Source organism: Thalia democratica, chromosome 6, assembly GCF_965202585.1.
Source record: "Thalia democratica chromosome 6, ktThaDemo2.hap1.1, whole genome shotgun sequence".
Lineage (NCBI taxonomy): Eukaryota > Metazoa > Chordata > Thaliacea > Salpida > Salpidae > Thalia > Thalia democratica.
This window is the reverse complement of record NC_139170.1, coordinates 46,583,171-46,595,808: the sequence shown is the minus strand read 5'-3', so window position 1 is coordinate 46,595,808 and position 12,638 is coordinate 46,583,171. Positions and strand designations below refer to the sequence as shown.

The following is a 12,638-nucleotide window of genomic DNA, read 5'->3' as shown; positions in this document are numbered from 1 at the left end:
TTACAATAAATTAAACTTCAATCTTTTGTTTTTATTTTTTTGTTTAAATCTTTTGTTTGATACACAACAATGACTATTTTTGAAATTAAATCATATTTAAAAGTGTGTTAGCATTTCATTTTTTTTGTGTTGATACTATTATAATACTTTAACAGATGGCTTCTTACAAAAAAAAATAAAAATTTTATTTAAAGATATTACGCATAATAAGAACAATTGAATTTAATAAGATACTTAGTTAAAATGCACTTTTTTAAACAATTTCCATAAATAACGTCATAATGTTCAACTTTCAAAATAAATTGTTTTATAATACAATAAACTTAATTCTATATATCTCAAGATTAGTACTATAAATTGTTGCAAAGCAAAGTCTTCTTTTTAAGTTATAACTTTTCTACTTATTTACAGCTTTTAACTATTAGCTCTTTTCTTGTTTTAGCAGCCATCTGTGTTATTTTTTTTGTAGCTTGATACATATTTTCGTTGCTTATTGTTGTGCATTGCAACATTTTTCAAAAACTTCCTTTCGATTGTTTTTTTTTAGTAAAAGGAAATGGCTAGGTTTTTTATATTACAGTAACTTATTTTTGCCTAAAGGTTGGTCAGTTAAATGCAAAATTATTTATTTGTTGAACTTTATAAACTCGATGTATTAAACTCTGCTTTTTATCAGCTTTAAAAAAAGAAACTTATAAAACAATAATAAAAATTGTAGCTCGTGACTAAAAAAACGTTTTGAAATAAGTAATCAACTTAAAGTCAAGTAGCATCTTAATTAATTGTTTTATAAAACTTTACTTAAACTTTTAAGCATTTTGTTGTGGTTAAAAAGAAGTCATTTACAAAAAAACTTTTTTGGATTATTCTTTGTAAGATAGCTTTTTTTTTTTTAAGTATAGAAGTATGCTATTTTGAAGCTTTTTATATCAGCAAAAAAGGTTTTTTTTTTTTAATATTCGTAAAAAACAACTTTTTCTTTGCGTTGAATTTAGAATAAAGTTTTTCACAAAAAAAAAAACGTAAACAAATATCATTTAAAGCAGCTGGTTTATTGAACACAATTGATGTTAAAACCATAGTTAAAGAAAGTTTATTTTTAGAAGTGATCGTCATAATTAACGACATGCTAATCCACGTTCGAAATTATTTACTTATATCGAAAGTTTAATTTTACATAAATACTAATAAGTACAAAAGTTGCTATTTTACAAAAATACTCTGTAAAATGTGAAAGTTTTTTTGCTGAACCAATACGACTATACTACTATTTCAAAGCTTTTAAATAATAGCTCTTTTCTATTTTTGAACAATATATAATTGGAAAATTTATGCTCCAAGCATGTCATTTTTGGAATCAATTTCACAGTAAGAGTTTGAAATGTATCATTTCACGCTTGAAAAGTTTGCTCACAAGGGCACAAGTTTAATTTAAGTGTCTAAATTTTGGTAAATTTTTCAACTCGTACCTTGGAGATTCATTGAAAATGTTCTGTCTTTATTACAGTTGTAGAGTTTTACACTGAATAGTCTTAATGACAAGTTGGATTAACTTTAATCCCAGTTTTGTTTTCATTCGTGCCTTTTTAACCCTGTAGGCGCCAATATATTTGTACTCCGTTTTAAAAGGGGGTAAAAAATTAATAAAAGTTCGAGAAAAGTCAATTACCTCGACATTATTGTTTTGGTTTCTCACGTTTTATGATGTAATAATGCTCCGTTGTTTATAGTAAGAGCAACAATGTACTGTTTACACAATCTTTTTTAATTCAGAGATTCAAAGTGGTATTTATAACAAACAAAAATGAATTAAAAGAACTTTATACTTTTGTCTACTCGTTGGAGTTATTTTTGTTGTTATTATAAAGTAAAGTTGTTGACAAGTTAAACAAACTTTAAAAAATTTAACAGGATTTTATTTCTTGTTAGAGAGTTTTTTGAATTGATTTCTTATTTTATGGGTGAATAAACTTACACTTAATTAAGCATTTATTGTTGTGTAAACAACAGATCAGCTTTTGAGTACTACTTGAAATTTACCTTAATATTTTTTTTTCGAAAATGAATCGAAAAATTTTGTTATAAATTAATTCATTATCTAGTTTTTCTTAATAAACTTTGTATAGATCTGCTTTCTGAAATTTAGCTTAACATTTTTTTTTCGAAAATGAATCGAAGTCATCATTCATTATCTAGACTTTATTTCTTTAGTTTTATATATATCTACAATATTAATTCTTTTTTATTTTGATTATAACAGCATAATACTTTTATATAACATAGCACAACATATTACTTTCTACAAATTTGTCTTATACTAATTGAAAATATTTAGTTAGTTTTGTGTGTTACGAAATAAGCTTTTTTATTACCTTAAATTCAAAAAACTTATATTAATCACATGAAGAGCTTTAAATGTGCAACATTAAACTTTATTATTAATTTCATAATCAAAGATTTTACATTTAATTACCAATTTTTAAAGTATTTAAACTATGCGAACTATAAAACTGATGAAAAACCAAAAAAAAAGTATTTACCACTTGAATTATACATCTAACAGAATATTTAAACATATACACATTTGAAAATATTCAGGAAGTTATTTTTTTTCGAAAGTTTGACAGTCAAGCTCGTTATGTAGATTATCTCAGGGAAGCAATTGTGGTTAAAAGCTCATAAAACTGCTTTTAAGCGCATTCTCAATGCTGCGAGCTTTTAGACTAATTTTGTTGATTACGCTGATCTTTTGAAACTAAAAAAAAAAGCAATTTAGCAGTATTTATTTTTGCGACTTAAACACATTTAGCGTATAACTGATTTTGCAAGTATGCTTTAAATGTTTTAGAATTTTGTTATCGATATAACATTATAAAGCTCATAGTTAAACACTTTTTTTTATATAAGAATAAACTTACCTAAAGTTTTTTTTTTAATTTAAAAAAATCTTTAATGATTGTAAAAATGCTGAAACTATTTTTAGATTAAAAAAAAATCTTTAAAAGTTAAACAAAAATTGTAAAATAAATTAAATACTTTATTTTCGTTTTCAGAAAATTTAGTTAGTTACTGAAAATAAAACTTTACCAATACTGATTTGAAGTTTATGATGAAAGCGAATATAGTTCTTTGGACAAGTAAGTACTGCTCAATATTGTAATTCTTAATAAAGAATACTGTCCTTGAAGTTTAAATTAAAAAAGTTCATAAAGCAATCGAGTCTTTTTTAATTTACTGATAAGCATCTTTAATGAGATTTTGTAAAACCAAAAATGAGTTTTCTAATTGTTTATTTTTTATTCCTTCCTTAGAATTATTATTTTTTTAATATTTAAGATAAAATAAAGTTTAATGCAAAAAGCTAAAAGAAACTTAGGTAATAAATTAAGTGGTATGAAAAACAAAACAGTTTACATTCATTTGATTTTATAAAAACAAAAAAAAAAGATTTTTGCTAACTTGTCTTATGTTTTTACTTTTACTTACAGTAAGGTCATTTCAGTGTGTTAAACTTGAAAACATTCTTACAAGTTTGAAAAATTTAATTCCAATTTCAATACTTATACTATTTACTTTTGCATTAGTTTTGTACAAAAGGCGTAAAATGTATGCATGAATTAAATTGAAACAAAATTTACAGTATCAAGTTTTGTTTTGTATTGAATAATTTATACGCGTAAAATATATAGTTTTTTTTTACATGCCACATAATATAGTGCATGATTAAACTTAAAAAAAAGGTTTGTGACCTTTTTATTGTTCTTTGTATAAGAATATTGTGTTTTATTTACTTTTTAACTATTCACAACAAAATCTAAACATTTTGTTTTATGACAAAAACGTTTAAATTCATTGAAATTTAAGTTACTAAATTTACTGGGTAAAAGTTGAAATAAATTGGTATCAGTTGGTAAATTTTCAATATCAGATTAAGAACAAGTAAAGTTACAGGAGTTTTAATTAAAACTTTAAATGCTGTACTAGTAAAATATGTAGATTTTTTTAGAAAAGCTTGTAAAAAACTTTCGCGCTGTGTAATTAGTTAAACGTTCAAAGTTCAAACTAATAATCATCATTATTAAATCTAAAATTGCTCAAAAACTTGCAGTACTTTTGTCAATCGTGGCTACAGTCAAATGCAGTAACGACGTTTCAATCACTCATCATCCAGTTGCAAAAAGTGTCATGTTAGGGAGTAGTGTCACTATTCCTTGTAGAATTGAAAACCTACCTAGCAATACTAAAATAGATTGGGAGAAAAACGAGTTTATTCTTGGTGATGTAAGACCTGGAACGAACTATTTCAAAAGTATGTTTACTAGTTTATTTCTAAACAAAGAATCAGAACAAAGAATAAAGAAAAAACAAAGAACATAAGAATATAAATAGTTTTTTTTGTTGTACTTTTGTTCTTTGTTCGAAACATTAGTTTGACTAAAATCTAATTTCAAGTCTTGTCGTGTTTTTACTAAAAAAACTAATAATTTTATGGTAGAATGAGGTTGAACAATTGTAACTTAAACATCATACTTTTTACTTAGACTACCCGAGGTACAAGATGCTAGGAGATCGTAAGAAAGGAGTTTATGACGTAACAATACAAGAAGCTAATTTGAAAGACGCAGGAAAGTATGAATGTCAGACCACATTTATAAAGAATGGAGAAGCCGTACCAATAAGATCAAACTCTGCTGAAATTGATGTACTTGGTAGGAACCTTTTTTTTGAATCAGAATTTACAAACATTATCAAATTTTATACCTTATCTAAACTTGTAACAAAATTTGCTAATACTTCAAACTGATAACCTGGTTAGACAGTTTTTACATCCTGTAAAAGCTTATTGAAATTATTTAAAACATTTTATTAGTAGCATTTTAAAACTACAAAAAAAAGTTTAGTGTTTTCTTCTATATATTCTTAACTATAAGACAATAGCTGTCAAATTCAATTTAAAAATCAACTATGCAAAAATTAAATGTTTATGAATAGTCTAAACAGACGATACGAAACTCAGGTTTACAATTTTTTATTCAGCTTACCCATCTGGTCCCATAATTAAAAACATGGAAGACAATTTGGTTTACAAACTGGTCAAAGGGACAGAAGCTGCTATAAAATGTTCAGGTATAAATGGGTTCCCACAACCTAAAGTTACCTGGTTTGATGGTAAGTTTGTGTATTGTGTATAAAAAAAAGCCCCTAACTGGTAAAATGAAGTATTTTTTATTATAGATAGATAACATCCTAAATAATTTACAAACCTAATTTACAATAAAAGTTATATTACTTTTTTCTAAAAACAGTTGTCCAGTGTTTTTTTAACATTAATGTTTTATAATACTTCTATTGAAGTGTTTAACTAAATACAAAGTTAACACAATTTTAACTTTACTACAAAAAGCTATAATACTTTTTAGATGGAGTACCAGTCACAAGTTCGGTAAAACTTGGTCACAAACTGACATCTGAAGGATTGTGGAATACAGAAAGTAATTTGAAGCTTGATGTAACTGAAGATCTGAATGACAAAATGTTCACATGTCAAGTTGAACCTTCAAAACAATTAGAAGGTGACAATATTGTGAAGAAAAAAACAATAAAAATAAAAGTCATTGGTACGTTGATTATAAATCTTATACTTTATTTTAATAGTTAAAGGTATATTTTGTTTAGTTTTTTACATAAATTATGACTCTCGTTTCTGTAAAAAGATCAGATTTAGTTTTACTTGTAAATTAAATATTTAATACAAAATACTAACCATTTACTTAAACAAATTATCATTTTGTTATACAAAAGTACTATTTTTTTTCAGCTAAGCCAATAGTAGATATGGTAGTAGATTATAATGGTCCGGTGTTTGCAAATGGTTTGGACGTTTACTTTTTATGCAATGCAACAACTGATAATGATGTTCCAATTACTAACTATAGGTTGATATTTTGTTTTCATATTTAGCAGTGCAGACTTTAGTAGTCAGTAAAAGCTTTCTAAACTCAAAAAAGGTATTTCAGTTAAAAAAAAAAGTATTCATGTCTGTAGAAAACAATAAACATGTAAAGCACTTGTTTAACCTTCTAAATATTTCTTAAAGTATAAATAAACAACATTTAAAATGTTTGAAACTCAAAAACGGTATTTCAGTTTTATAAAAAAAGTATTCATGTCTGTAAAAAACAATAAACATGTAAAACACTTGTTTAACCTTCTAAACATTTCTTAAAATATAGATAAACAACATTTAAAATGTTTGCTATTTTTGATAAACAATAACAATAGCTATAATTAAATAAAAGGCAATGATGTACTCATAAATAATTAAACGTAACTTTAAATTTTTTAAAGTATAAAAGTATAGCTTTAAACATAAAACAATGATATAAAAGTATTATTCAAACAAAAAAAGTGTTGATTTAATAAAAAGTTATATTTTTTAAACATTTTTGAAATAATTGGTCGTTGTTTAGAAGGTCGTAGTGTCAATTGTGTTGTTATCAAATTTTCCGATACAAGTAAAAACTAATAGAAAAGTAACCTACTACAAGTACTTGAATGTTTTCACATAGTGACGTGCTACTTTTGTATAATCTACTTTTTAACAGAACAAGTTTTTTTCAAAAACTAAAAAAGTCAGACTAACAACCGTAAAAAACATTAAAGCAGTATTTTTCATGCTGTATAAGGTTCTAAAAGCCAATAAAAAGTTTAAACTCCTTTGTTTCGAACATATTTCAGCAGTCATTTATCTAGCATGACATTAAAACACTCGCGTGAAATATCTGCCTCCCGTTTCATGAAATATTTATTAAATTTCATCATAAAAATCACGTAATTACAAGCACATTATTCACCGTGTATTGTTTAAACAACATGACGTAACTATTTTAGAGCTTATTTTATGTTTCTCAAGTGCCTGAGACCGTATTAATATAGTAAATATTAAGTGTGATTATAATTTTTTTGAATTTCGAATTATACTTCCTTGTTAAAGATTTAATTATCTTTATACAAGTTAAGTAACAATTGTGTTAGTAAAATGTAAAAATGTATCAACGTTTTTTTTCTTTTTTGATTGCAATTTTATATTTTATACTTTATATATGCACCTATACTTACTAGAATCAAAGAATAGTTTTAGCTAAACATATTAAGGTTGTAATAATTTTTTATAACGTAAATATGTTTGAAAAACTATGATGTGATAAAATTAATTCAGATGGTATGAGAATGATGAAATAGTGACGCGAGTTTATTCGAAGAGGTACGGAATAACATCAATAAATAGTAGTTATGATGGTACAAATATATCTTGTGATGCTTGCAACGAAGCCGGATGTTCGATTAAATCAACTAAAACTTTACTTATGAGACGTAAGTTTTATTTAGAAAATATTTAATAGTTTGTAAAAAAAATAAAGTTGTAAGAACAATGAGCAATTAAAAACGAATTAGATATAACATGAAATATTTATAAAAACTAAAAATTGTTTTTTTTTAATATGCGGGTAATAACAATTCAATACATATTAACTTTGCTTAAATCAGATTTAAATAGACTAATCATATTAAAAAAAACTATTTAAACGAGCCAAAATACATTAAAACGCGTTCAAAAGTTCACAACGGCGCTGAAAAAAAGTTTAATTGCTTGAATCGGCCGAAAATACATACGTGAAAGAAAATAACTCTCTGTAGATTTTCGTCCCTGCTAATACAAACAGCAAATTGTTTTCAATTTTCGTTGGTAAATATTTTTTGATGATATCGTCCGAATTTAAGCCGACTGTAACATCACGAAATTTTGTATTTATACTGTACTTAACTCAGCATTACTGAGGCGTTTCGACTTAAATCCTATCTCTACATAACGTTTTTTATTTTTGAATTTATACTTTAAGTAATACGTTCTAAGATAAAGATGTTAAAAACGTTTGAACAACTTATTGCTTTTTACTTATAAACCTTTTTTTCTACGTAAAGCAGTATTTTATCAACATTTTAATATAAAGCAGTATAAACACTTACATACTTTTAAAGGTTTATGCATGACTTATAGCTTTTTTGTTGCTGATTTTATCATAGGAAAATGCCCTTTTGTGCATTAAAATTTTAGGATTAAACTTGTTTGTAATGCATGCAAGTTAAGTGGAAACTTGTAAATTTTACAGGTGTGAATTGTAAAATTTTATTTTTTTTTTCAAATCATTTAAGTTATCTAGAATTAAATTTAACCGTACTAACTACAAACTAAAAATTATATTAATTAAAACCGTAAAAAAAGGTGTTTAGTATTCATTTTTAATAAAAATGTTAAACAACTACAAATAATATATCTGCATGTTTGATTATTTTAATATAATTAATTAAAATCAATTTCAGGACCACCAACAATAAAACCGATCGATGACGTAACAGTGAAAGTTGGAAGTTCTGCAAGTTTAACCTGCTCGTACGAATCCAATTTAGATGACACTCGAGTGACGTGGATACGGATGAGTGATCACGAAATATTGACCAATGAGAAGACGTTTGAAGTTGTTGAGGCTACTTTGGACCAATCTGGATCGTACAAGTGCCGCGTCACTAACAGGGTATGTAATTGAAATTTTAGCAACATTTATGAGTGAATACTCTGTTTCATACATGGTTTATCACAAAAGTTTTTGAACAACATTGAAATTTAATAGAACTTTTTGTCTTTGAAATAACGAGTAATATTAAATTTGCTGTTATTTTTTTAAACATAAAAGTATTTAAAAGTACTATTTATAAAAGGTAGTCAACATAAAAGTAGTCTTTCAAATGCGAAACAGTTTTGTTTTTTATAATAGTTGGACCTAAATAATAACTTATAAAGGTCGGGTCAGTTGAAAAAGTGGTAAAATTAGAAGTAAAAGGACCTCCAATCATTGACAATAAAAACAAAATTCAAAGTTTTCAATTAAATACCAAAGCAGAAGTTCAATGCGAATATTCAACTACTTCAAAAATAAATTCCGTGGTAGGTACTTAGAAAAAAAGTGCAAACAGATATGAACTTAAAAAATGCTTTTCTGTAGTTAAAAACGTGTTTTAAACTTCATAAAACATTTCAAGTTATGTTTAGTTTGTTTAAAGAGTAACAAACAATAATAACTGCTCACATTTATAACTTAAACTATCTTTTAAGGAGTGGTACTGGACTAAAACCTCAAACCAAACTGAAATAATTTCAATGTCGTACAAGTTAGTAGGCAATGAAAAGTATTTGGTTAACAAGAAAGTTAAATACGAAACCATATTTGATAGAAAAAACAACATAGGAAAACTAGTTATATATGATTTAAATAAAAGTGATTTAGATGAAGTTGTGAAGGGATATCAATGTCAAGTTTCAAACGAATATGGGACTGCAAGCTTGAATATCACAATAAAAGAAAGTAAGTTTCTGATAAACTTTGCTTACACAAAAAACAAACATTTAAGCTAGTCAAGCTCTTGTAAAATTATTTAGCTGATGATAGTTTATAAAACTTTTTGTTAATCTCATTCGAAACAATTTTTGTTCGTAATTCATGTTGGTATAAAAATGTTTCTGAACGATTTTAAAAAGATGAAAAACAAACTTAAGTTTTGTACACTGGTAACATATATACAACAAAATATTTATGATGGAAACTTGAAATAACTTTAAACTTGTATTTTAATTTTATATATGTTAGTCTATAAGATATTAATTACAAAGCAAAAGCTACTTTTAAATACATAAACAAATAGACTAATAAAAATAATATTAATTCAACAGGTTCACCATCAAATGAGTTTGTTGTAATTCTTTGCTCTTGTTTAGGAGGATTGTTCATTCTTGTTGCAGTTATTTGTTTAGTTATTCGTTGCAAACGAAAAAGATCTCAACAGGGGGATCATGAAAATCAAAGGTTTTCAAAATTTTCTACAAATGGTTCCTTTGTAGTGAGTTTATAGAAATACTACAATAAGTAAGAATGGGACTTTCTTTTCAATAAGGTTTTAAAACTTTAAGTTTTTGACTAATTTACTAGATTTACAAACATTATGACTTAAAATGTTTTAACTTAAAATATGTTAGTTAATTTTTTTTAATGTTTTTGACTTTAGTAAAGTTTTAAATGTCATTAATAAAACAAATGACTCAGATTTTAATGTATCTTTCTCAGAAAGTCCCAGTTAAAGATTCATTAGAAAGTGATGATCAATCAACAAACCCGAAGAGTTCAGAATATTCATCGAGAAGATCTACTGAAGATCAGAGATCAAGAAATTCCACGGAATCAGTTAAGATCCAAAAATCTGAGAGTCCTGGGAACGATGAAGGTTATATTACCGAAGGTAGTTAAAACAAAATATTTAAGCTTTATAAGTTGCAATCTTTTTTTGTTGTTTAACTTTTTGTTTTTTAAATTCTGATCTTAAAAAGTTTACCAGTACTTATATCGTTAAGTAAACACTCTAAACCAGAAAATCCTCTATTTTAAGCTTTATTATGTCGTAACTAAAACAAATTCATTTTATCTAATTATAGAAGCATTTATAAACTGTATTTTACATAAATATTTTTAAAGTGTTTATTTTTGCAGTAAAAGCAATGTGTTTCGTAAACAAAATGAAACTTTTAAACAAAAACGTTTAATATTTATTATACCTTAAAAACAATAGATGCTACCTTTTTATGACTTTAACTATAAAATTAAGTGCCAATTTATCAAACTAAATGCATTAAAAAAGTAGTCAGATATTATGCTTTGTTCTTTAAAAATAAACCATTTTGCCAAGTAATTTTTTTCTATTTTTAGCAAACTTTACAATGATGATTTTAAAGTTGTTTATAATTTAAACTAAAAACTTTTATCATATTTTTGGGCAAAAATAAAAAATTAAAATATTATTTAGTTTTAAAAGACGCACTAATTTTATCATAGTGTTATGTAATATTTGTTAAAGCACTTAATAATATGAAAATTTTATTCAAGTACTTTTAAGAGTACTATGTAAGTACTTAGTCGCGACAGTTGTAAAGTTCTAAGAGTTTTAAAGTTATTAATATCTTTCTTTAAGTTATAAGTTTTTTTTAGTTTTAAGAGTTAAAAATTAAATGTTAAATACTTTGATAAATTCAAACTAGTTTTATTTGCTAAATAGTAAATATCACTTAATTTAGTACCATTTGATATAACCAAACTATTAATTGTTAAGCTTTTTTTTTGTTTCAACTAATTTGTATCTGCTAATTTTATAAAACGATTTTTTTTGTTTGTTTCATCCAAACTTTATATTATTTTCAAGTTAATCATTAATAATTATTAAGATAAAATGCTTATAAGGCTTTTAAATAAAACAAATGAAGATTTAGTTTTTGATCTGATAAGATGTCAGCTCCTTAACTTATCTAAATCATACCTCTTTAGGTTATTACCCTATTCAACAACACGACCCCAACATGTTGATGACGCAACAAAGACTCGTTTCCGGTCACCAAGGTTACCAAGGGGGTTACCAACCCGTCGTTCCCTTCGATAACCACCAAGTGTACGACTCCAGATCGGACGTGGTCCAATCTCCCCGTCATCATGACTACAAGAGCAGCACCGCCACAATGTTCGGCAGGTCTCAACACGCGGTGTCGCCGTTCCAAGGGGCCCCACAAGATGTCCATTACGCCCCAACAACTTCCCGATACCCGCATCCCGACGAAAGCGCCTACAAGCACGCGTTGCTAAGACACCAGCTTTCGATGGAAGCGCTTAGTGACGTCACGACGAAATCGCGACCCCGCATGACGACGAGGGTTTGATGACGTAGTTGTTGTCATGGGGATTTTTCGAGTTGCTGGAGAATTTTTCGGTGCCAAATTGAAATTACATTTATTTGCTGCTTTTGTTTTTGTCATTTCGTTGTAAAAAGTTGCACTAAAAGTCTGAAATGTCTAAAGTTGGATTTATATAAAATTTAAAACTTATCAAAAAATAAAGTTCAAATAATCTACTTGCTTACTTATTAAATATTACTTTGGTTTATAATGGTAAGTTTCGGTGTAAGTTTCAGTGTAAAGATGTAGTTTTAAGATTTACCAAACAGCTTTTCGAGATTTTTATTTTATTTTTAAAAATTAGGCTATATGTACATTAGAGAGTTAATTTTAAACACAAGTGATTTGCAGTCTAGTAATAAAAAATAAAGCAATTTGTTGTTTTTTTTTAATTATTGTAGTTTTAAAAACCTAAGGAACTTCAAAAAAAAAAAAAAAAGTCATTTATCAGCAAAATACTTGATTAGATTCTACACAAAGCTGTCTCACTTTTTAAGCAGAACTAAGTATCAATACTAAACTACTAACTTATACTTAAACTAGTTTAATAATCTTTAGACTTTAAAACTTTCTAGGTCTACAAACAATTTTACAATTTTTTTTGTATAAAACCAATTCAACAGAAGTTTATACAGTTTGATTCAGGAACATCTCCTTACTAAAATTTGTTAATATTTAACAAAGTGTTTTAATTGTACCCCAAAGTATTTTAAGTGTAACTTATTAAAAAATTTATAATATTAAACACTATAGTTTACTTTAAAAATTTATAACACTCAAACTTGTAAACTTATTTTGTAACTAGTTATAA

General features: G+C 26.0%; 1 protein-coding gene across 1 annotated transcript; it reads left to right on the top strand.

Moving 5' to 3' along the window:
- The first annotated feature begins 3,109 nt into the window (after positions 1 to 3,109).
- On the top strand, positions 3,110 to 11,812 carry LOC145839163 (kin of IRRE-like protein 1). The gene is made up of 12 exons (XM_082946772.1): positions 3,110 to 3,137; positions 4,109 to 4,309; positions 4,542 to 4,709; positions 5,038 to 5,169; positions 5,421 to 5,618; positions 5,819 to 5,936; positions 7,220 to 7,374; positions 8,383 to 8,594; positions 9,173 to 9,422; positions 9,788 to 9,954; positions 10,179 to 10,350; positions 11,427 to 11,812. The coding sequence occupies exons 1-12, from the start codon at positions 3,110 to 3,112 to the stop codon at positions 11,810 to 11,812; spliced, it is 2,187 nt and encodes a 728-aa protein (XP_082802898.1).
- The last annotated feature ends 826 nt before the right edge of the window (positions 11,813 to 12,638 follow it).